The 21,997-nt window shown below is 48.5% G+C and overlaps 1 protein-coding gene across 2 annotated transcripts in view; it reads right to left on the bottom strand.

The window, feature by feature from the left end:
• The window catches only part of PODXL2 (podocalyxin like 2), a 39,530-nt gene that overhangs the window by 16,267 nt on the left and 1,266 nt on the right, over nt 1-21,997 (bottom strand). The window contains exon 2 of one of the 2 annotated variants that reach the window (XM_043442878.1): nt 17,689-17,967. The exons of the other annotated variant lie outside the window; for it this stretch is intronic. Coding sequence (XP_043298813.1) covers nt 17,689-17,967 — 279 coding nt within the window. The remainder of the gene's footprint in view (nt 1-17,688; nt 17,968-21,997) is intronic. 2 annotated transcript variants of the gene reach the window in all.

Raw genomic sequence — 21,997 nt, 5'->3', positions numbered from 1 at the left:
CAATTCCTGGGTTGGAAAGATCCCTTCGAAGGGGGCATGGCAACCCACTCCAGTATTCTTGCCTGGAGAATCTCGTGGACAGAGGAGCCTGGTGGGCTACAGCCCACAGAGGTGCAAAGAGCTGGACACCACTGCCTGCACGGCACAGGTTGTATCAACGTCTATTTGCTGATTCTGATTAACATACTGTGGTGTGACCAGAGAATGTCTTTGTTAGAAACATACACCAAAGCATTTAAGGGTCAAATGGGAATTTTGTCTGCAACATACTGTCAAGGGCTTATAGAAGAACTCTGTCACTATGTCTATAAAACACACACATAACAAAACAAATGCAGAAATATATTAACAATGAAGGATCTAACTGAAGAGTATGTGGAATTTTTCTTGTTGTCTGTAAATACAAGGCTAGCCACCAGAGGAAAAAAGGCAGGGGGCAGGGCAGGCCGTCTAGACTGTGAGTTTCAGAACTCCAAGAGGAAAGAGAGCAAAAGGGACATGAGACAGGTGAACGGTTCTCGGGGGAGGAAAGGGAGCATGTTTTCCACTCAGGAGTCCCCCAGAGGGCTCGGGTCAGCACGCTGAGAGGCACAGGGAGGCCAGAGCAGGCGTCCTGCAGGGAGACGGGTAAAACGGCAACAGAGAAAGAGCAGAGGGAAGGAATGGGGGAGAGCGAAGACGGGGAGGAGGATTAGCAGGAGGAGGGGGAGAGGAGGACAGAGGAAAGGAGGAGGACAGAGGAAAGGAGGAGGAGGGATCAGTAGGAGAAAAAGGGGAGCGGACAGGATGCAGGGAGCAGACTAGCAGGAGGAGAGGAAGGAGAGAACGTGAGAGGGGAAGAGGACTGGAAAGACGAAGGTGGACGAGAGAACCAATAAAACAGCAAGAGGGAGAGAATGGGACTCAGCCTCAGACACGTCTCACGGATGGACAGACTCCCAGGGCACCAGTCTCCTGAGCACACTGACTCCTGGACACCACCATCTCCTGACCAGTGGGCTGTAACATCTGCTGGACCATCACAGTCTCCCGGACAACACTGTCTCCTGGACACCACCGTTCCTTGAGCACTCCTGTTTCCCACACAGCACCATCTCTTACAAGCAGTCTCCAGGACTCCACAGCATCATAGTCTCCTGGAGCACCAACATCTCTTGGAGCACAATAGTCGCCTAGACACCACTTTCTCATGGAGCACCACTGTCTCCAAGACAGCACTGTCTCCTGGGTCGGTTGTCCCTTGGAGCAGCAGTGTTTCCTGAGCACCATCAACTCCTAAGTTACCATTACTTCTAGGACATCCCTGTCTCCTGTCTACACCATCTCTTGGAGCAACTTCTCTCCTGGACATAACTGTCACTTGAAGCACCACTGGCCCCTAGACCCCACCGTCTCCTGCGCACCACTGTCTACCAGGGCAACACTATCTCCTGAGCATCACAGTCACTTTGAGCACCCCGGTCTCCTGAACACCACCGTCCCCTGGGCCCACTCTCCCCTAGAACAACACAGTCTGCAGGATGCCACTGTGTCCAGAGCATTACCGTCACCTGGGCACCATGTCTATGGAGCACCACTGTGGCCCGGTCTCCACCATCTCCTGAGTTCACTGTCTCCCAGCGTGGCAGTGTTTCCTGAGTATCATTGTCTCCTGGGGCACCAGAGTTTCCCAGACACCACTTTTCCCTTGAGCCTCACTGTCTCCTGCACACCACTGTCTCTGGAGCATCGCTGTCACCTGGGAATCATGTTTACTGAGCACCACTGTCTTCTGGACCCCAATGTCTCTTGAGTTGTCTCTTGGAGCAACAATGTTACTTGAAGATCATATTCTCCTGGAGCACCACCATCTTGCGGAACAACACAGTTTTCTAGACACCACTTTTGTCTAGAGCAACACTGTCTCCTGGACACCACTGTCTCCTGTGAAGCACTATGTCCTTGACACCATCATTTCCTCAGCACAACTGTCTTCTGAGCACCACTGTCTCCAGGGCAGCACTGTGGACTGAATACCATTTTCTCCTGAATCTCACCCTCTCCTAAGTACCACTGTCAACTAGAGCAACAATCTCTCCTGGGTACCATCTCTCTGACATCACCATCTACTGAACACCACTGTCTCCTGGACACCACCACGTGAAGTATCACAATCTCCGGACGCCATCGTCTCCTCAACACCACAGTCTCCTGGACACTACCATTTCCTGGAGACCCACTGTCCTCCACACACCACCATCCCTTGACCGTCACTGCATACTGAACACCACTGTCTTCTGGACACCATAGAGGTGTCCAGAAAAAGAAAGTCCAGAAAGTGGGCAAAGAGGGAACATATCTCAACATAATAAAGGCCACATACAACAAACCTACAATTAACAGCATACTCAATGGTGAAAGGTTGAAAGCATTTCCTCTAAGATCAGGAACAATACAAGGAGGTTCACTCTCACCAGTTTTATGCAACACTGTTTTTTGAAAGTCCAAGCTATGGCCATTAGAGAAAAAAAATTAGGTTGGTGCAAAAGTAACTGCAGTTTTGCATTATCGAACTCTGCTGTTTGATAATGGAATACATTCTTAAATAAATGTGCTAATGGTATGCATCATTTAATGCTTATTTCTTGCTTTTTTTTTGCTAATAACATTACTTGCTGCTTATTTTATATTTATCTTAGACTACGGAAATGATGTTAGACAAAAACCAAAATCAAGTGATTTTCTTATTCAATTTCAAAACGGGTGGTAAACAGTGTAGACAACCTGCAACATCAACAATGCACTTGGCCCAGAACTGCTAACAAAACATACGGTGCAGTGGTGCCTCAAGAAGTTTTGTAAGCGACAAGAGCCTTGAGGATGAGGAGCACAGTGGCCAGCCATTAAAGCTGACAACCAAGAGCATCATGGAACCTGATCCTCTACAACTACACAAGGAACTGCCCAAGAGCCCAACCATTCTGTGGTCGTTTGGCATTTGAAGCAAACTGGAAAGGCGAAAACGCTCATTAAGTCGGTGTCTCATGAGCTGACCAAAATTTTACAGATCGTCGTTTTGAAGTGTCATCTAGGTAACAACAATGAACCATTTCTTGACTGGATTGCAATATGCAATGAAAAGTTATTTTATATGACAAACGGTGACAACCAGCTCAGTGGTTAGACCAAGAAGAAGCTCCAAAGCACTTCCCAAAGCCAAATCTGTACCTAAAAAGGTCATGGTGTTGCAAGAACACCAAAATGTCCACTAGCTGTTGAACAACCATCGACAGTCACAATCAAATCAAATCTCATTCCCACCGTACCTGCCCACCTGCAGATACTTAGCAAGGCCCTGCCCACCAGAACAAGACCCAATTTTTTCTATTGGCAGTCCCATCAAGAAGCTTAAACAAACCTCTTAGCCTCCTCCATCAGAAAGCAGACAGAAGAAGCAAGAAGAAGGACAATCCCACAGTGGTTAAAACAAAAACCATACTACAGAAAACTAATCCAATGAAAAAGCAGAAAGTTATATGTCTCAGATGAAGGCACAAGATAAAAGAAAAACAACTAATGAAATGAGACAGGCAACTTTCCAGAAAAAGAATTCAGAATAATGATAGTGAAGATGACCCAAGGTCTCAGGAAAACAATGGAGAAGATGCAAGAAATGTTTACCACAGACCTACAAGAACTGAAGAACAAACAGAGATGAATAATACACTAGAAGGAATCAACAGAGGCAGAAGAATGGATCAATGACCTGGAGGACAGAATGGTGGAAATCACTGCCACAGAACAGAATACTGAAGGAAGAAAAAGAAAAGAAATGAAGATAGCCTAAGAGACCTCCGGGACAACACTAGATGCACAGACATTTGCATTATAGAGTCCCAGAATGGGATGGAGAGAGAGAAAGGACCTGAGAAAGTATTTAAAGAGATAAGAGCTGAAAACTTGCCTAACATGAGAAAGGAAATAGTCAACCAAGTCCAGGAAGCAGAGAGAGTCCCAGGCAGGATAAACCCAAGGAGGAACACACCGAGACACACAGTAATCAAAGTGACAAAGTTAAAGACAAAGTAAAAAAAACTAAAAGCAACAAAGGGAAAAGGACAAATAACATACAAGGGACCTCCCATCAGGCCATCAGCTCATTTCTCAATAGAAACTCTACAAGTCAAAAGGAAATGGCATGATATATCTAAAGTGATGAAAGGGAAAAACCTACAATCAAGAATACTCAACCCAGCAAGACTCCTTCAGATTCGATGGAGAAATCAAAAAACCTTCCAGACAAGTGAAAGTCAACAGAATTCAGCAACACCAAACCAACTTTACAACAAATACTAAAGGAACTTCTCTAGGGAGGAAACACAAGAGAAGGAAAAGACCTACAGAAAAGAAACCCAAAACAATTAAGAAAACAGTAATAAGATCATACATATTGATAATTGCCTTAAGTGTAAATGAATTAAACACATCAACAAAAGGACACAGATTGGCTGGGAAGGTGAAAACACTGCCCATATGCACTTCCACTTATCACATCACTCTGCTTGACTTCCCTCCCCCGCCAAATTGTATGTAATTATTTTATATTGTTAAGTTAATCATGTTCCCATTATGGCTTGCAACTGTAATTATCTTATTTTTTTGTATTGACTGTGAAAACGGATAAACATCTTTCACTATTGTGATTATGTAATTATTATTCACTTAATACCATTGTATCATAATTTGTCAACAGAAAAATAATAGAGCTCTGTATCACCAAAAATAACTAGAAAAACCTGCAATCACTTTTTAAAATCCAGATGTATATCAGAATTATCTTGAAATTTTTTGAAAAATACAAATGCTGAAGTATTGCTTTTTTTGCTCCAGAGCTCCAGACATGTTTCTAACGAGCAGTTATGTTTAAAAATAAGTAGACTATATGATGATCTTTTATCTAGTTTGTTTCACTTTTTCTATTTCACATTCAGTGCTTCCATTTCATTTGTTTTCCAATTTCTCCATCTCTTCTTTTTTTTTGAAGTTCTTTCTCAAGCCTTTACTTAGCATAGGAGAAAAGCTTTTCTATACATCTATATAAATAATATGTATAAAATATGTTTTAGAAAACTTATGATTTTGCCTAACTAAATTTATGACATTTAGATTCCATTTGTTTGACTTAGCATGTAATTCTCCACCAAGAATACTGGAGTGGGCTGCCATTTCCTTCTCCAAGGGATAAGATAGATAGAAAGTTCTATCCCAACCCAGGGATAGAACCTGGGTCTCCTGTATTGCAGGCAGCGTCTTTACTGTCAGAACCACCAGGGAAGCATAGAACATTAGATTTCTAATTTAAAAAAATAGATATGCAACAAGCAACAAAGGTTTACTGAATAGCACAGGGAACTATAGTCAGTATCTTGTAATAACCTATAATGGAAAATAATTTCGAAAATAATACATGTGTATATGTTAACTGAATCACCTTGATCTGCACCTGAAACACTGTAAGTCAACTATACTTCAATAATACATACATACATACATATATATATATATATATATATATATATATATGAAAAATAAAAGAGATAACTGACAAGAACCTACTGTATAGTACATGGAACTCTGCTCAATATTCTACAGGAACTTAACTGGGGAAAGAATTTGAAAAGAATAGAAACATGTATATGTATAACTCAATCACTTTGTTGTACACCTGAAAATAACACTGTCAAATAACTGTACCCCAATATAAAATAAAAAGTTTAAAAAAATAAAAGTAAAAAGGTCATGGTCACTGGTGGTCTGTTGCTGATCTGACCCATGACAGCTTTCTGAATCCTGGTGAAACCATTAATCTGAGAAGTGTGCTCAGCAAACCAGTGAGATGCATGGAGAACTGCAATGCCTGCAGCTGGCACTGGTCAGCGGAAGGGGTCCACTTCTCCACAACAAGGCCCAATCCCCCGTGACACGACCAATGCCTCAGAAGTTGAACAAATTGGGCTACGAAGTTCTGCCTCATCTGCGGTATTCACCTCATCTCTCGACACCCGACTACCACTTCTTCAAGCATCTCAACAACTTAGTGCAGGGAAAAACACCTGTTCTAGAACCAGGAGGAAGCAGAAAATACTTTCCAAGAGTTCATCAAATCCTGAAGCACAGATTTTTATGCTACAGGAATAAACAAACATGTCTCATTGGCAAAAATGTGTTGACTGTAATTGTTCCTATTTTGATTAATAAAGATGGATTTGAGCCTAGTTATTATAATTTAAAAGTCACAGTCTAAAAGTGCAATTACTTTTGTATGAACCTAATAAAGGAATCCAAAGCGGAAAAGAAGTTAAACTGTCACTGTTTGTAGATGACACGATACTATACATAAAAAATCCTAAAGATGCTACCAGAAAACTACTGGAGCGCATCAATGATTTTGTAAAGTTGCAGGTTACAAAATACACAGCAATCTGCTGCATTTCTGTATACTAAGAACACAGATCAGAAAGAGAGATTTAAGAAACAATCCATCTGCCACTGCATCAAAAAAACTAAACTACCTAGAAATAAATTACCTAAGGAGACAAAAAAACCTGTACTCTGAAAACTGTAAGATGCTGATGAAAGAAATCAAAGATACAGGCTGATGGAACGATATACCATGTTTGTGGATTTGAAGAATCAATATTGTCAAAATGACTATATTACACAAGGCAATCTACAGATTCAATGCAAATCCTGTCAAATTACCAATGTCAATTTTCACAAAACTAGAACAAAAATCTTAAAATCTGTATAGGACACAAAGAGCTTGAGGACTCAAAGCAATCTTGGGGAAAAAACAGAGCAGGAGGAAATTAGGGTCCCTGACTTCAGACTATACTACAAAGCCATAGTCATCAAAGTGGTATGGTAGGGACTTCCTTGGTGGTCCAGTGGTTAAGAATCCACTTGCCAAAGCAGGGGACATGAATTTGATCCCTGGTCTGCGAATATCCCACATTCCACAGGGCAACTAGGCCTACACGCCACAACTGCTGAGCCCATGTGCTCCAACTACGGAAGCCTGCTTGCCGAGAGCCCACGCTACGAGAAGCCACCACAATGAGTAGTCCATGCGGTGCATTAGAGAGTAGCCCCCACTCGCCACAGCCAGAGAGAGCCCACACACAGTAACAAAGCCCTAGTGCAGCCAAAATTACGTAAATAAAGAATACATTTTTAAAAACTAGCATGGATCGACCCTGGACTGGCGATCTGTTTCACATATGATTTTTCAATGCTATTCTCTCAAACTATCCCACCCTCGCCTCCTCCCACAGAGTCCAAAAGACTGTTCTATACATCTGTGTCTCTTTTGCTGTCTCGCATATACGGTTATCATTACCATCTTTCTAAATTCCATATATATGCGTTAATCAGGGCTGGGGCACTGGGATGACCCAGAGGGATGATATGGGGAGGGAGGTGGGAGGGGGTTTCAGGATGGGAGACACATGTACACCCATGGCTGTTTCATGTCAATGTATGGCAAAACCACTACAATATTGTAAAGTAATTAGCTTCCAATAAAGATAAATTAAAAAAAATTAGCATGGAACTGGCATAAAAATAGAAATATTGATGAATGGAACAAAATGGAAAGCCCAGAAGTAAACCCATGCATTTATGGTCAGTTAATGCATGACAAAGGAGGCAAGGCTATACCAGTCTCTTCAACAAAAAGTGCTGGGAAAACTGGACAGCTATATGTAAAAATATAAAATTACATCATTGTTTAACATTATACACAAAAAAGCAGCTCAAAATGGACTAAAGACCTAAATGTGAGACCAGACACTACAACTCCTAGAGGAAAACATAGGCAGAACACTCTCTGACATAAATCTTAACATATTTTCCAATCTGGCTCCCAAATAATGGAAATAAAAACAAAAATAAACAAATGGGACCTCATTAAGCTCAAAAGCTTCTGCACAGCAGAGGAAACCATAAACAAAACAAAAAGACAACCCACAGAATGGGACAAAATAATTGTAAATGACATGACTGACGGGATTAGTCTCCAAAATTTACAAACAGCTTGTGAGGCTTAATATCATCCAAACAACCCACCAAATCAAAAAATGGTTAGAAGACCTAAATGGATGTTTCTCCAAACAAGACATACAGATGGTCAAGAGCCACATGAAAAGAGGCTCAACACTGATGTCAGAGAAATCAAATCAAAACTCAAAACAAGGTGTCACCTCGCACCAGTCAGACTTATTATCATAAAAAAATCCACAAACAGGGGACTTCCCTGGTAACACAGGGGTTAAGAACATGCCTGCCAATGCAAGGGACACGGGCTCCATTCCTGATCTGGGAAATAAGACCCCCACGTGCTGTGGGGCCATGAAGCCTGTGCGCCACAACTACGGAGCCCACACCGGGGAGCCCCCGAGCTGTAACCGCTGCAGCACATGTGCATCAATGAAGACCCAGTGCAGTCATAACAAATAAATGAATTTAACTGTACCAAAGAAGAATAATAAAGATTCATTGATTCTCAGAGGTCGTGAGTCACCCTATGTACAGGGATGCCAAAACCACCAGATAAACATGGTTGCTCAAACCTTTTCTTGAATTGCACTGAATTGTAAGTGGAATTTTGTAAACTGATAAGTGATTTCTGACAAGCTTTCAAACACTCTTAAAAGAAAATCCACAAAGAAATGCTGGAGAGGATGTGAAGAGATGAGAACCCTCCTACAATGGTGGGAATGTAAACTGGTACAGCCACTGTGGAGATGCCTTAATAAAAACTAAAAACAGAGCTACCATATGACCCTGCAACCCCACTCCTGGGAACATATCCAAGAAGAACGTGATCTGAAAGGACACATACACCCCACGTTCACCGCAGCATTGTTAAAAACAGCCATGACATGGAAGTCACCTGAATGTCCATTGACAGAGGAGAGGACGAAGAACATGTGGTTCATATATACAAATGGAATATCACTCAGCCACAAAAAGAACAAACTAATGCCGTCTGCAGCAACATGGATGGACCCAGAGACTGTCATACTGAGTGAACTTAAGTCAGTACCAGAAAGAGCAATACCATGGTATCTCTCACATTCAGAATCTGAAAAGAAATGATACAAATGAACCTATTTGTAGAACAGAAACACACTCACCAACTTAGAAAAGAAACTTATGGTTACCAGTGGGGAAAGATGTGGGGGAGAGGGACATCTAAGGTAGTGTGGGATGACAGGTACTCACTGCTGTATTTAAAATGGAAAACCAATAAGGACCTCCTGTAGAGTTCAGGGAACTTTGTTCAATGTTATGTGGCAGCCTGGATGGGAGGGGAGTTTTGGGGAGAATGGCTACATGTGTGTGTATGACTGGGTCTTTTGCTGTCCATCTGAAACTATCACAACATTGCTTATCAGCCATATTCCAAAATAAAAAATGCTCAAATAAAAAAGAGTGCACACCAAAATAAATATTTGGTGAAAAAAACTTAGAAACTGACCAAAATTCATTAACTGGAGGCTAACTAACACAAAATGTAAAGGAAGATTTCCTGACTCACACACAGTTTGACTTTATCACAGCACATAAGCTGCATCCAGGCCTTTTCCCCCCTTAATCTCACTACGGTGCTTTCCCTAAAAAGATCATGCTGTATACTTTTCCCCCTAATACTTCACTCTAGCTGTGTAGGTCTCTTTCCTGTTTATCAAGGTTGCACTGAACTTTATCTCCGCCTTCCAGGCTAAGCCATCCTCTCATGTGACCTCCAGTCTCAGCTCAAACAGTAATGAACTGATTCCTCCATTTAAGACAAGGAATTAAAACCAGCATCAGAGCCAGTAGCCTTGAAAGATCACTTTAAATGTCCCTTTAGGTTAATGCCAAATCACTGAAAACTGTCCCCTGAGTGCAACACTAAAGCGAGTTATTCAACGGAGTATTAATACAGAAACATTCACAAAACTCACAAAAGGTCTGTGTAGAACAGACATGCAAGCAAAGAAGCCTTCCGTATAATTAAACACGACTTTTTAACGGTCAGACTCAACAGTCATCACAGCAATGTAAATCAGCCCAGGGGACAAATCTCGTGGACTGGCAGCCTGACCAACAGGAGCACATTTCAGCGCCACACCCGGCGCCACGCCCGCGGGGACAGGCACTCCACCTGACACCGATGGCAGGGAAACCTGGCTGCAGTTTGGAGGGGAAGCACACATGAAACCCCTTAAAGACAAACACCCTGAGGCTATTATTTCTAGGAACACAATCTAAGGAAGCAATTATGGATGCTCATGACACTCTGCTCACGCCACAATGCCGCTTTCACAGGGCAGGAGGCTGACTGAAGCAGCCAGCCCGTCCACACTTGAGGTGCTAACTCAGTCTCAAAGCTGAGGCTGGAGAGCTGTGTCTGCTGCCTTGGAAAGATGTGGGCAAGTGAAACAGCAAGATCTGTGCCCGCAAATGCCATTTTTCATAGAAGCATACTTTATCTATTATCTATATAGGTAGAGAGTCCAGTAAGAAATGCACTAAAATGTTACCACTCACTAACTCTGGGTTAATGATGAGGTTATGGACGCTTGGTTCTTTTCTTTTAACTTGTTGCTTGTTTCTGACTTTCACATAAGGACACTTATTACTAGTATAAAACAAAAACATGACACATTTTTCTTTTCTTCTTTTGGCATCTAGGTGCAGTGCTTCTGTCAGGAAACATGCCTGAGGTGTGTGCAGCTGCCGGGAAGGTCAAATCACAGCACAGCAGATACGACCCACCAAGACGGCGGCACGGAAATCACCTCCAGGCCCAGCAGACAGCTGCTGTGGTGACCTGGGGTCCACAAGTTCACTTCAGACAGCGGCAACTGAAGCATCGCGAGGAAGGAGCGGCCACAGAGAAGGAGCGGGTCCTGAAGCAGAGCCCGCAGGGCTGAGCCCCTGCCACCACCACCTGGGAACCTCCCCGAGCCATCTCCCCCACGATGAGACATGAGACTAGTCAGGCTGCCATGAGAGAAAAGAGAATTCCACGTGAAAATGATTAGAGAGCTAAGCACTCAGGGGCGCCCCCAGTCAAGAGCATCATTCTGTCCCCCTCTGTCAACGGCACCTAGATCCTCCTTTGAGGGGCCCTCCCACCCTCTCCTACCTGGCCCAGGAGTGCGGGGCCCTACGCTGGCTTCGGGGGGCACAAGACCCAGACAAGGCCAGACCAAGGAGCTGCCCTGCATCTTCTCCAGCTGAGCTCTCCCCACGCTGGGCTTGCTAAGCGAGAGCGGCTGGGAGCCTCACTCAGTGACCACAGCAGCCAGCCAGGAGTGAGGACGAGGGAGGGACGCTAACCATGAGGGCTGAGGCAGGTCCTGACCCTGGGCGCTGGGGTCACAGGCCAGCACACACTCCTCGCACACAGGCCTGTAAGCCTGTCTGAGCTGGGCTCCTAGAACATGCCAGTCTGAATAATCCTGTGGAACACTAATTAGCTTGCTCACTAGGAAAATTAAAGCCACAGGCACAGAACTTTGTTAAGGAGACTGGAAAACTAAAGCGTGGGGCGGCAGCAGGACTGTCTGGGGATGGAGGTAACCCGGGAAACTAGTCCTGGTCACGAACGTAGTGCGTGAACTAACTAATCGGGCTACAGCCGGGCTTGATTCGCTGGTAGGGCAGGGATGTACGTTCTACTTTTTTTCCCTTCTTTGTTGAGACCAGTCTTTTCACCCAAAACGTCAGGGAATCATAATATTTTAGAGCTGGATAAGAGTTCAATCTATCACTCCCACGGTCTCACTTGAGGACGAAGAGGCTGAAGCCAAGGTTAGAAAGGTCACAGCCCTCATCACGGGCCAGGCTGGGACGTCAGGCCCCCGAAGACACTCCCGGAGCAGGCCCAGCTCCTCCAGGCAAACAGACCAGAAAGGAGGTGCAGAACCGGGCCCCAGGACAGCCACGCACTGTTCCCTCTTTGACACACCCCATTGCAGGGCTCAGGGCAGGCCTGCTCAGGGGGCCCTGACCACAGACTGGGCTCTGCTGCACACGCACCGCTGGACCTCGGACGAAGCTCACAACCTCTCAGGCTCAGCCTCACCTACTGCCCCGCTGACCCGCAGAGCGGTTGTGAACTGCAGCGAACTACGCAAGGCGCAAGCACTGTGAAAAAACAGTGCCAAGTCCTACACAAGACCTAAGACATTACTGCCAGGCTCTAGTAAAATCATTGAGCTGGGAGGCAACAGGAGAGAGAGCGCCAAGGTCTGGAGTCTGACAGCCAGGGTGTGCATTCTGGGTCTTGCGCTTATTAGCTGGGCTGTTACCCAGACTCCACTAGCCTCAGTTTGTCCACTGGTCAAATGGGAATAACAATAAATACTTCAATGCTTCTGTGAAGATTAAATGAGGTAACACACCAGAACACCCAACTTGCTGCCTAGCAGAGTTGGATTCGCGGGTAAACCCCCTCACCACTGAAACAGCCCTGAGGCTGGACGGCCTGCAGCACGGCCGCCAGCCGTCGAAGCTGCTGTTGCACGAGCGGTCTGTGAGGCTCGCGCTGAACTCTGGGCAGACTCCCCACCCTGGCAAGCCCTCTGCAGGCCTCTGTGTCTCCCCGACCTCAGCAGCCACCCCATGAATGACGCCCTCCCCCCTCCTGGAGACCCTGGAAGGAAGCCTCTGACTCTCCGGGTTGGGAGCAGGGGGCAAGGGGAGTGCACACACGGGCCCACCCTAGGTAGGGCGTGCTCTCAGGGCAGGACCTGCCTGGTACAAACCAGCCTGTCACGGTCTCAGAGTGTAGCCCCGCGCCATGAGAACACAGCGGCAGGCTGACCTCAGGGCCTGCGCCAGCACAGAGATGTCCCCTCTGGGGCAAGAATTAGGATTAGGTGTGCCCTCCATGCAGCCAGGGGCCCAGCGCGGGGACACAGGCTGCACTGCAGCCCTCAGGCCAGGGCACCACCAGCACGGAAAGGGGCAGGCCCCAGCCCCTGCAGGAGCCTCTCAGGGCAGTCTCTCTGGCCAGGGGCTAAGGCAGGACCCAGCCCACAGGCGGCCGGAATGGAGAGGTGGGATAGGGCGAGGGTGCCGCCGGCACGGTCAGTAAGCGGACACTGACTCTCAACACAGCTCTGCCACACAGCGGCTGTGACCCTGGGAAGGCGCTGAGCACCCTGTGCGTCCTCAGTCTCACATCCACCAAGCGGGCTGACGGCAGGACGGAGGGACCAGACAGCAAGGGCGTCTCCTGCAGAGCCGGGACGTGTGGCCTGGACCCCAACGGTCCCCTTCCTTCAGAGCCCTCCTTGGCCGTGCAGAGAAGAGACTACGCTGGGGACAGCGCAAAGCTATGGGCACGCGGAGCGACGGGGGTTGGGGGGGGAGGAAGGAGCCCTCGTCGGTCCCGGCCCGAGCGGCCAGGCGTCTTCCCACAGTTTGGGGCGAGCAGCACAGACCAGGAATCACAGTGCGTGCAGCCAGAGGGAGGACCTGTCACTCTGAGTGACGGCCAGTGACTGAGTCCCGGGAGGCCACTGGGAGGAGAGAGTCCACGTGAGAGAACAGAAGGGAGATGCATGCGGGAAGGCGGAGGCAGAGCAACCCGAGCTGGTCAGGCCCCGCCACCCCACGGCTACCCCAGGACGGGCCAGGCGCACAGCTGCTCCTTCCCCAGACCCTCTGAGCTCTTCTCCCACCAAAACCCCAAGAGTCTGGACAAAAGGGAAGACCCCTCACAGCACCACGGAGGACACAGGGTGCAACTCAACGAGGAGAGGACAGACTACCCAGAGCGCCGCCCCAGCCAGGCTTCCCGGGCAGCTCAGCTGGTAAAGGATCTGCTCGCGATGCAGAAGACCTGGGTTTGATCCCTGGGTCGGGAAGATCCCCTGGCAGACGGCATAGCAGCCCACTCCAGTGTTCTTGCCTGGAGAATCCCATGGACAGAGGAGCCTGGCGGGCTACAGTCCACGGGGTCACAGAGTCGGATGTGACTGAGCGCAGCACAGCTGCTGCGGCCACAGCCCTCCACCAGGGCAAGCTCCATCCGCACTTACACCTTGGCCCGAGCAGAAGACAGCCAGCAGATAGTTACAAGCAAAACCTAAGCTGGAAAAGAACAGAAGAAATAAAACTGCATCTATCTCATAGAGACAAAGGCTTTTCTAAACAAAACACATAAGAACATTTCAAAAGGAAGACTGTAAAGCTTAAAGATTTTCACCTATGTATGTCAAGTATTACTATAATAAAAAGCAATAAACTGGAAAAAACTTTATGTCAGACACTAAGTTTGTATCCCTTTTATATAAAGATTTATACAGTGATAAGCAAGCCTCAAAAAAATGGAAATGTAATAATAATAGCTAACATTTTCATGTTATCTCATAACACATTACCATGTGTTAAGCACTTCAAATATACTATTGCATTTAAACCTCACAATGCTGTGATACTATTTTCTTCCAGAGAAAACAGGCTTAGATTGCCACCTGCCCAAAATCACAGGGCTGGAACTTTGGACTCTGCCTGACTCCAAAGTTTGCTCTTAATTGCACGTGCTTCAAATCAAAAAGAACTAGACTATATAATACATTCAGGGTGTGTGTGTTTTAACTTAAACACATTTCAGCTACAAACCATTGTTGTTTATAGTCACTCAGTCGTGTCCAACCCTGTGACCTCAAGGACTCCACCAGGCTCCTCCGTCCAAGGAAATTTCCAGGCAAAAATACTGGAGTGAGTTGTTATTTCCTCCTCCAGGGGATCTTCCTGACCCAGGGACTGAACCCACGTCTCTGCATCTGCATTGGCAGGCGGATTCTTTACTGCTGAGCCCCCAGAGAAGCCCCACAGTAAAAACTTACCAGCCATTAGAGTTCTGTGTGTCAAACCGACAAAGCTCTCCCAGTCAGAGAATTCAGTGATGGGGAGGGTCCAGAACCTGGCATTCACTCCCCCTGATGGGCATGCAAACCGGAGCGCCCTTTCTGGAGGCCGCCCTGGCCACACTGACACAAGCCTGCAGAAGAGGCACGTCCACGTCAGGTCCACCCCGTCCGCCGCCGGGGACCCACCCCGTGAACCATTAGCAGCCCCACCCAGACCCCTCGACAGGCTGGGGAAGCACAGCCGGCAACAGGGTCCCCGGAGGAGCTGGAGCCCGAGCACCGAACCCCGCCCTCGTCCCCGTCGCCCCACTGCTGCTCCCCATCCCTCCCCACACACGACAGGCTCCTGCCGCCTGTGCCTTTCTTTGTCCCCGGGGTGGGCGCTGAGCACCCTGCTGCAGGAGACCTGGCCTCCCCGGGTTGCCAGCCCATGCCGATCGCCTGGTGAGCCCACTGTCTATGAACGACCCTCCCTGGTCTCTCTGCTCCCAGGCGCTTCAGGATCTGCAGACACGGCCAAGTCCAAGAACCACACCACACACAAACCGTCCCCAACTTGGCACAGAGACAGCATCGAGAAACCCTGGATCGAAGCACGAATCGCTTAAGAAGGTGGACCCCAAGTTCCTGAGGAACACGCACTCTGCCCAGGAGCACAGCAGGGAAGGCCTCGAGACGACACGGGCCATGAGTGTCCCTGCTGAGGCTCACCAAGAGCCCAAGGAGTCTGAGCACCAGGTCCCCAAGGGCGGCAGCGCACACTCAGGGGACTCACCTACCCCGCTTACCTGAAGCCCGGCAACGTACTGGTGCCCACATCACCAAGGGTCCCGAAGTCCCAGGCCAAGGCTCAAACCAAGGCCCAGGCACCATAGCTACGGTTGCTGCTGTCTCAAAGGCGCCCAGGCCCCCACACAGGCTGCAGACTGCAGGCCGCTGTAGGCCAGTGTGAGGACAGGAGGACTGATGTGACCCCTGGGCTGCTGTCTGCACGGGGCTGGTGTGCTCCTGGACGTTGGTACAAATAAACCTGAGGCAGGACGTGTCCTCCAACAACAACAACAAACCCACCAAAATACAACCTCCTTGGATGCCTCCATGTGGGCATGACTTTGTTTCTGGGATGCTGACTGACACATCTTTAGACCTAGCAATTTGACTCTAGAAGTTTATCCCAAGGAACAACCAGAAAAGTGCAAAGATACATATGGGTTTTTGCAGCATCATCACAAGTGGAAACTAGGGCTTCTCTGGTGGTCCAGTGGTTAATAAGCCATCTGCCCATGCATGTGACATGGGTGCCATCCACAGTCTGGGATGATCCCACAAGCCAAAGAACTAAGCCCGTGTGCCACAAGTACCTCTTCAGCAAGAGGTGCTGCAATGAGACGGCCACACACTGCAATGAAGACCCAGCACGGTCACAGACAAAATAAAACAAACAAACTGGAAACTGCACATTCAGCAACAGGGAACCGCTCCATGCCGAGGACGATGCGCTACCTGAGAAAATACTACGGAGTCACTGAAAACCAGCTTATAAAAGAATAGCTAACAATGTGGAAATAAATTTAAGAAGTATCTTAAGTGGAAAAAATGATTCCAATGTTGCATATAAAAGTGACTAAAGGCATGTAGCCCAAACTACTAGTAGTTATCATCTCTTCATCATGACATCATGGGGAGGTTTTCTTCTTTGGATTGTTTTCGTGTTTCTCATGTTTTCTGTATTTTTCATGTATTATTTTTGTAATCCGAGAACACAAACCCAAAATATATTTATTAAAAAAATACCCAGGGCTAAATTCTGTAATGCCCAGCCCCACACTTGGGCACCACTCTGAGTGCTCAGCACCAGCCAAGAGCCCCGCACAGTGGTAGCGGCTGCCAGCCGGAGAGCCCTGTTGCTCTTCATCAGCCGCAGCCACGTGCTACTGAGCCCGGCCCAGCCCCGGGGAAGAGCCAGGGAAGGGCGTTCGGAACGCCTGGTGGGGCTCAGAGACCTCGGGGCACAGGGTGTCTGCTGACCCCAGGGACCCTTCAACAGAGACCACACAGCACAGAAGAGGAAGAAACCCACCAAACCGAGGCCTTGGACAGACTGGTGCCTGAACTAAGACGGACCACTCCAACAGCTCTGTGGCTCCAGGCCCACGTCCTCCTCTCTGAGCCTCGGTTTTCTCACGTTCAGAACGGGCTTCACACCCTTCATCTCACGGGCTGCCAGTGTTACACTCAACTATACGAGCACAGAACACAGGTCACTACACAGCCGTGAATATTACAAAAGGGAAAGGGGTCTCTTGGGCCAGCAAGGCCCTCAGAGTCCAGAGACCTAGCCTGAGGTTCCGAAGGGCAGCAGAGGCTGAGAGCAGGTGAGGACGGAGAAGGGGCGGGGCGTGGGCCAGGCAAGGGCCGTCGGGCATGGTGCCCGGCCTCCCGGCAGCCATCAGCACACATCTCCAGAGACGGGGGCGTCCCTGGTGGGCCAGCGGTTCAGAATCCACCTGCCAATGCGGGAGACACGGGTTCCAGCCCTGGCCCGAGAGGACCCCGCAGGCCGAGGGGGAGGCCTCGGAGGCCACACGCCAGAGCCCGGCACCCACAGCTGCTGAGCCCCCGTGCCGAGAGCCTGCACTCTGCATCGAGCAGTTGCTGACGCGAGAAGGCCAAGCACCGAAGGGAGGCGGCCTGAGCACAGCCCTGAGGACCCAGCACACCAGAGTATAACCAGACGGAGCTTCTGAAACACAGGGGGGAGAGGTCACGCTACCTGCGGTGGGCCCCAGGCCCAGACTGGACTCGTTGAGCGCGTCCTCCTCCTCCCAGAAGTACTGCGGCGGCTGCAGGATGCGGGACTCTTCACTCTCCTCGCTGGGGAAGCCCGAGCCGGGGGCTCCCAGGCCAGCGCCCAGGCCCACGGCCTCGCTCGGCTCCTCCGAGTCCAGCGGCTCCAGGCCCGTGGGCAGCAGGAGGTCCAGCAGGGAGGTGGAGGGGAGGCCCTCTGAGCCGGGCTCCTCGGACCTGGGTGCACGCATGCCCAGGGACGCTCCTGCGCAGACAGGAGAGCTGGGAGTTATGGGGGAAGAGGGCACAGGGTGGAGACCCGCCTTCAAGGACAAAGGGCCCAGGGCGATGGTGGGGGCTTCGCAGACACTCCTGATGCCCAGGGCTGTGGGCTTGGGGGGCAGGCCAGAAGGGGCCCCGCTTTCCCGGACCCTGCATGGACACTGCTCCCCAGGCTCCTATCATAGGCCAAACACTTCCCAAAACTGCATGAAGAACTTGATCTGTGTTTCAGCGGCACACGGTTTTTAAGACCATGTGAGGTGGTCACAGGTCAAATTCATCCCGGGCTGGTAATGACAGGTCTGTTTGGAACCTTGGACCCTCTATCCTAATTTACAAAACAAAAAACAGTAATATAAAGGGCATCTTTTTGTTCCTTCTCTCTCACTTCCATTCACTGCAAACAGGAAGCACCCCTATTTGCTGGTTCTATGATGTCAATACTAATTACAGAAGTATCACTAACTCGCTGTAAGTCTTCAGCCCTCAGTCTCCTCATCTGAAAAATGAGGAAGGCGGGTGAAAGGACCTCCAAATTCTCTTTTCCAAGACCAATATTCAATGATGCAAGAAAGAGGGAATTTCAGGATATATTTCCTGCTCTGTGCTTGGAGTGCACTGTGATATGACTTAACAGTCTGTGGAAATGTTTAGTCACGTAAGTGTTATCTGGGATTCCCTGGTGGCTCAGATGGTAAAGAATCAGCCTGCAATGAGGGAGATCTGGGTTCAGTCCCTGAGTTGGGAAAATCACCTGGAGAAGGGCACGGCAACCTAACTCTAGCTTTCTTGCCTGGAAAATCCCCAAGGACAGAGGAGTCTGGTGGGCCACAAAGAGTCGGACACGACTGATTAAGCACAGCACACAAGCATTATCTAAATTTTAATGCTTACAAGCACCTTATGCAATAGTAAGCCTTAAGCCCAACAAATGGCCACTAAGGAAGACAGATGTTTCAGACTCAAAAGCAAGTTCTACCAGAAACAAAAAACGCGTCCAGAGAGAGACAGGACAGACAAGAGGCCCACAGATGCACTTGAATCTAAGCAGCCTGGGGTACAGGGAAGGGGCGGAACAAAGTAACACGTTTGCATGGGAGGACACACAGGTCTTGCGAACAGACTCAGGCGGCTGCAGTGGAGCAAGGCAGGCAGGGGCTCTGGCCTGTGGCTGAGCGACTCTGGGGCAGCATCTGCCCCCCATCCCCCTCCGCACCTCGGCCGCCCATCTGCAGAGCAGGATGGGGAAGCCCCCGGACGCGGGGCCACCAGGTGAGGTCAGCCCGCCACAGTGTGCGGACTGCACTCTGAAGGGCAGACTGCAGACTACTCATGGAAGCAGTCTCCTCCTTTATGGAGAACAGAGAAGCACGGCATTCTTAGCCAGGAAGAAAGAATGTTTAAGAGCGACAATGGTCAGGGTCTTCAAACACATTTAAACAAAAGGCTGATGTGAATAACAAAGATCAGTTATTCTATGTGACTTCAAGGAAAAAGACAGGGAAGAAACAAGACGTTATCAGAGTCTCAAACAGCCTTTAACCAGAAGCAGGGGACGCCCGTGGTCACCTGCATCCATCCGCCTAAGTCCTCCTCCTGCTTCCAGCCTCAGCTCCAAACAGCCGCCCCAGCTCCCTGGTCCAGGCTGCACCCCCTCCATGACCACCGGCTCTGCACACGTCACTCCAACAGACCACCGGACAGCCCCCGTCACTCAGCGGCGAACACGGAGCTCACCTCTGTCGTGACCGGGCCTCGACAGTCTCTGAAGGATCACAGGAGCTCAGGATGTGTTTGAGTAAACGAGCAAATAAATTAAGACATACCCTTTCCCTATGACTGATTCATGCTGATGTTTGGTAGAAACCAAAGGGATACTGTAAACCAATTGCCCTTCAATTAAAAATAAATAAATTTAAAAAATAAGAAATACCCTTTTGTTTTACAGAAGAGATAACAGGCCTAGTGAGATTAACGTCAAATAATCAGGTAACAGAATCGCTGTAATTAGCCGGCTTCTCCCCGCAAGAAGGTCCAGTGGATGCTCCCTGAGGAAACATCGGGAAGCTGCTCTTGTGTCCTTCCTCCTAAGGACACGTAAGGACAGAGAGCACCCGGCATGACCCGACGCCTCACAGGATCTAAGGAGTAAGGACAGAGCTGGACGGAAGAAACCCTGTCCTCCCAGCACCCTGCTCAGGGTCCCCACCGGAAACCCAAAGCACAGGGTGGCTCAGAGTCCTGTCCCGAAAGACCTCAAGTCAGCGAAGTGGCCCCTACCTACCATCAAGACGCCCCTTTATCTACATTTCTGCCTGGACCTTGTGTCTGGAAGTAGGTCATCTATCAACCCTACTGAAGTAAGACTTATTTTCTAATTTTAACAAAGTTAATCACAATATACAATACTGTCAATCAGAAACGACACCGGGTAACGCTGGTTTCAGGTACGCTGCAGCGTCTTACTGGAGGTTAACATCTGCACGGGACTTCCACTGCTCAGGAGAAAGCAGTCCACCCCTCCCCCAGCTCTTCTTCTATGCCACCTACTGTGTCAGGTACAGTAGAGACACAAAGGTGAATACCAGACAGCCTCTGCCCTTGGGGGAGAAAGTGCTCTTTGGAAAATGGAATGCCCGGTTTACCTGTAAGGTAAAGGTAAGGTACCAGCTGATACAATAGGCCTACTTTCAGATGTGGCTTCCCCAGGTTTGGGGAACCAAATACCACAAGACAGTAACCTGGAAAAACTCAGGCACTCCAGGAAGAACAAACTCAATTGATGAGAAATGTCTGTAGTAATTAAGCAACAAAAACTGCACAGGTTCCCAGGGCACCAGAGCAGCCGTCTCTGCCAGGGCTGCGAGGTGAAGCTCTTTATCTACCTACTGGGAGAGACACTACTTCAGTGTTTCAGGACTCTCGTTAAGAATCCTTGGAATTTTATTTACCCTCCACGAAACCACCAGAGGATCAAACGTGCTGTGCCTCTTCACAACCTGACAGCTATCTCTCCGAGGCTAACGGAGGTAAGGGGGAGAGGAGTCATGGCCATGCAGGCCTCAGTCCTGCCGCCAGGCCAGCCCTGATGGCCAGGAACCTGTGTCTGTCCTGTTGACTTCTTGCCTCTGGGGATGAAGTCCTTTAGTTGGTGAAGCTCTCCGCGCAGAGAGCACTGTGGTCTGAGGAATCTGCTAGGTCTATTGTAACCATTTCCCTGACTAAGGGGTGCCTCATTCCCCCAGCCTCCCCCCTCCATCTGTCACCTGCGGAGAAACCAGGGTTCATCCTGGTCTATCTTTTCAAACAGTGTGACAGGAATAAAAAGTGTGTGCGTGAGTGCAGTTGCTTCAGCCATGTCGAACTCTATGCGACCCCACGGACTGTAGCCCGCCAGGCTCCTCTGTCCATAGAATTTTTCAGGCAAGAATACTCTAGTTGGTTGCCATTTCCTTCTCCAGGGGATCTTTCCAACCCAGGGACCGAATCCACATATCCTGCATTTCCTGCCTTACAAATTCTTTTACCACCGAGCCACTAAGAAAAGATTCTGATCATGTTTCTGAAAAGCTGTGTTTGAAAAGGTGGAATCTGGCTTTTGATTTCTTCTGCAGTGAACAGTGTCATTTTCTTGAAGCTATTTTTCCGTACAATGGTTATTTTTCCTTTATAAAGACCTTGATCTTTTCAAAAGCTTGGCAGTAGATAATTACGAGATGTTATTTATTTTCAAACTTGCCCACCAAAATAGCAGCTGAGACCTACCCATTCCGTGTAAAACTATTTTTGCACTTAATAATTAATCTGCCTGAGACTCTACCAGATTTTAACTTTCAGATATACACTGATCTTTTTTTCCCTCTAGCACCTGTAATCTTCTGTTACCTCCATCACTCTCAACCAAAAGAACAAAAAAGACACAAGCATGAAAAGGATTCCAGGGATCGCCCTCAAAGAACTGAAAATCTGACCCAAACGAATTCAGAAAAGGAGGCGCAGGAAGCAGGCTTGTA

This window comes from Cervus canadensis, chromosome 22 (assembly GCF_019320065.1).
Source record: "Cervus canadensis isolate Bull #8, Minnesota chromosome 22, ASM1932006v1, whole genome shotgun sequence".
NCBI classification, from domain to species: Eukaryota; Metazoa; Chordata; class Mammalia; order Artiodactyla; family Cervidae; genus Cervus; species Cervus canadensis.
Note: the sequence above shows the minus strand (reverse complement) of the source record. Positions and strands in the feature narration are given on the sequence as shown.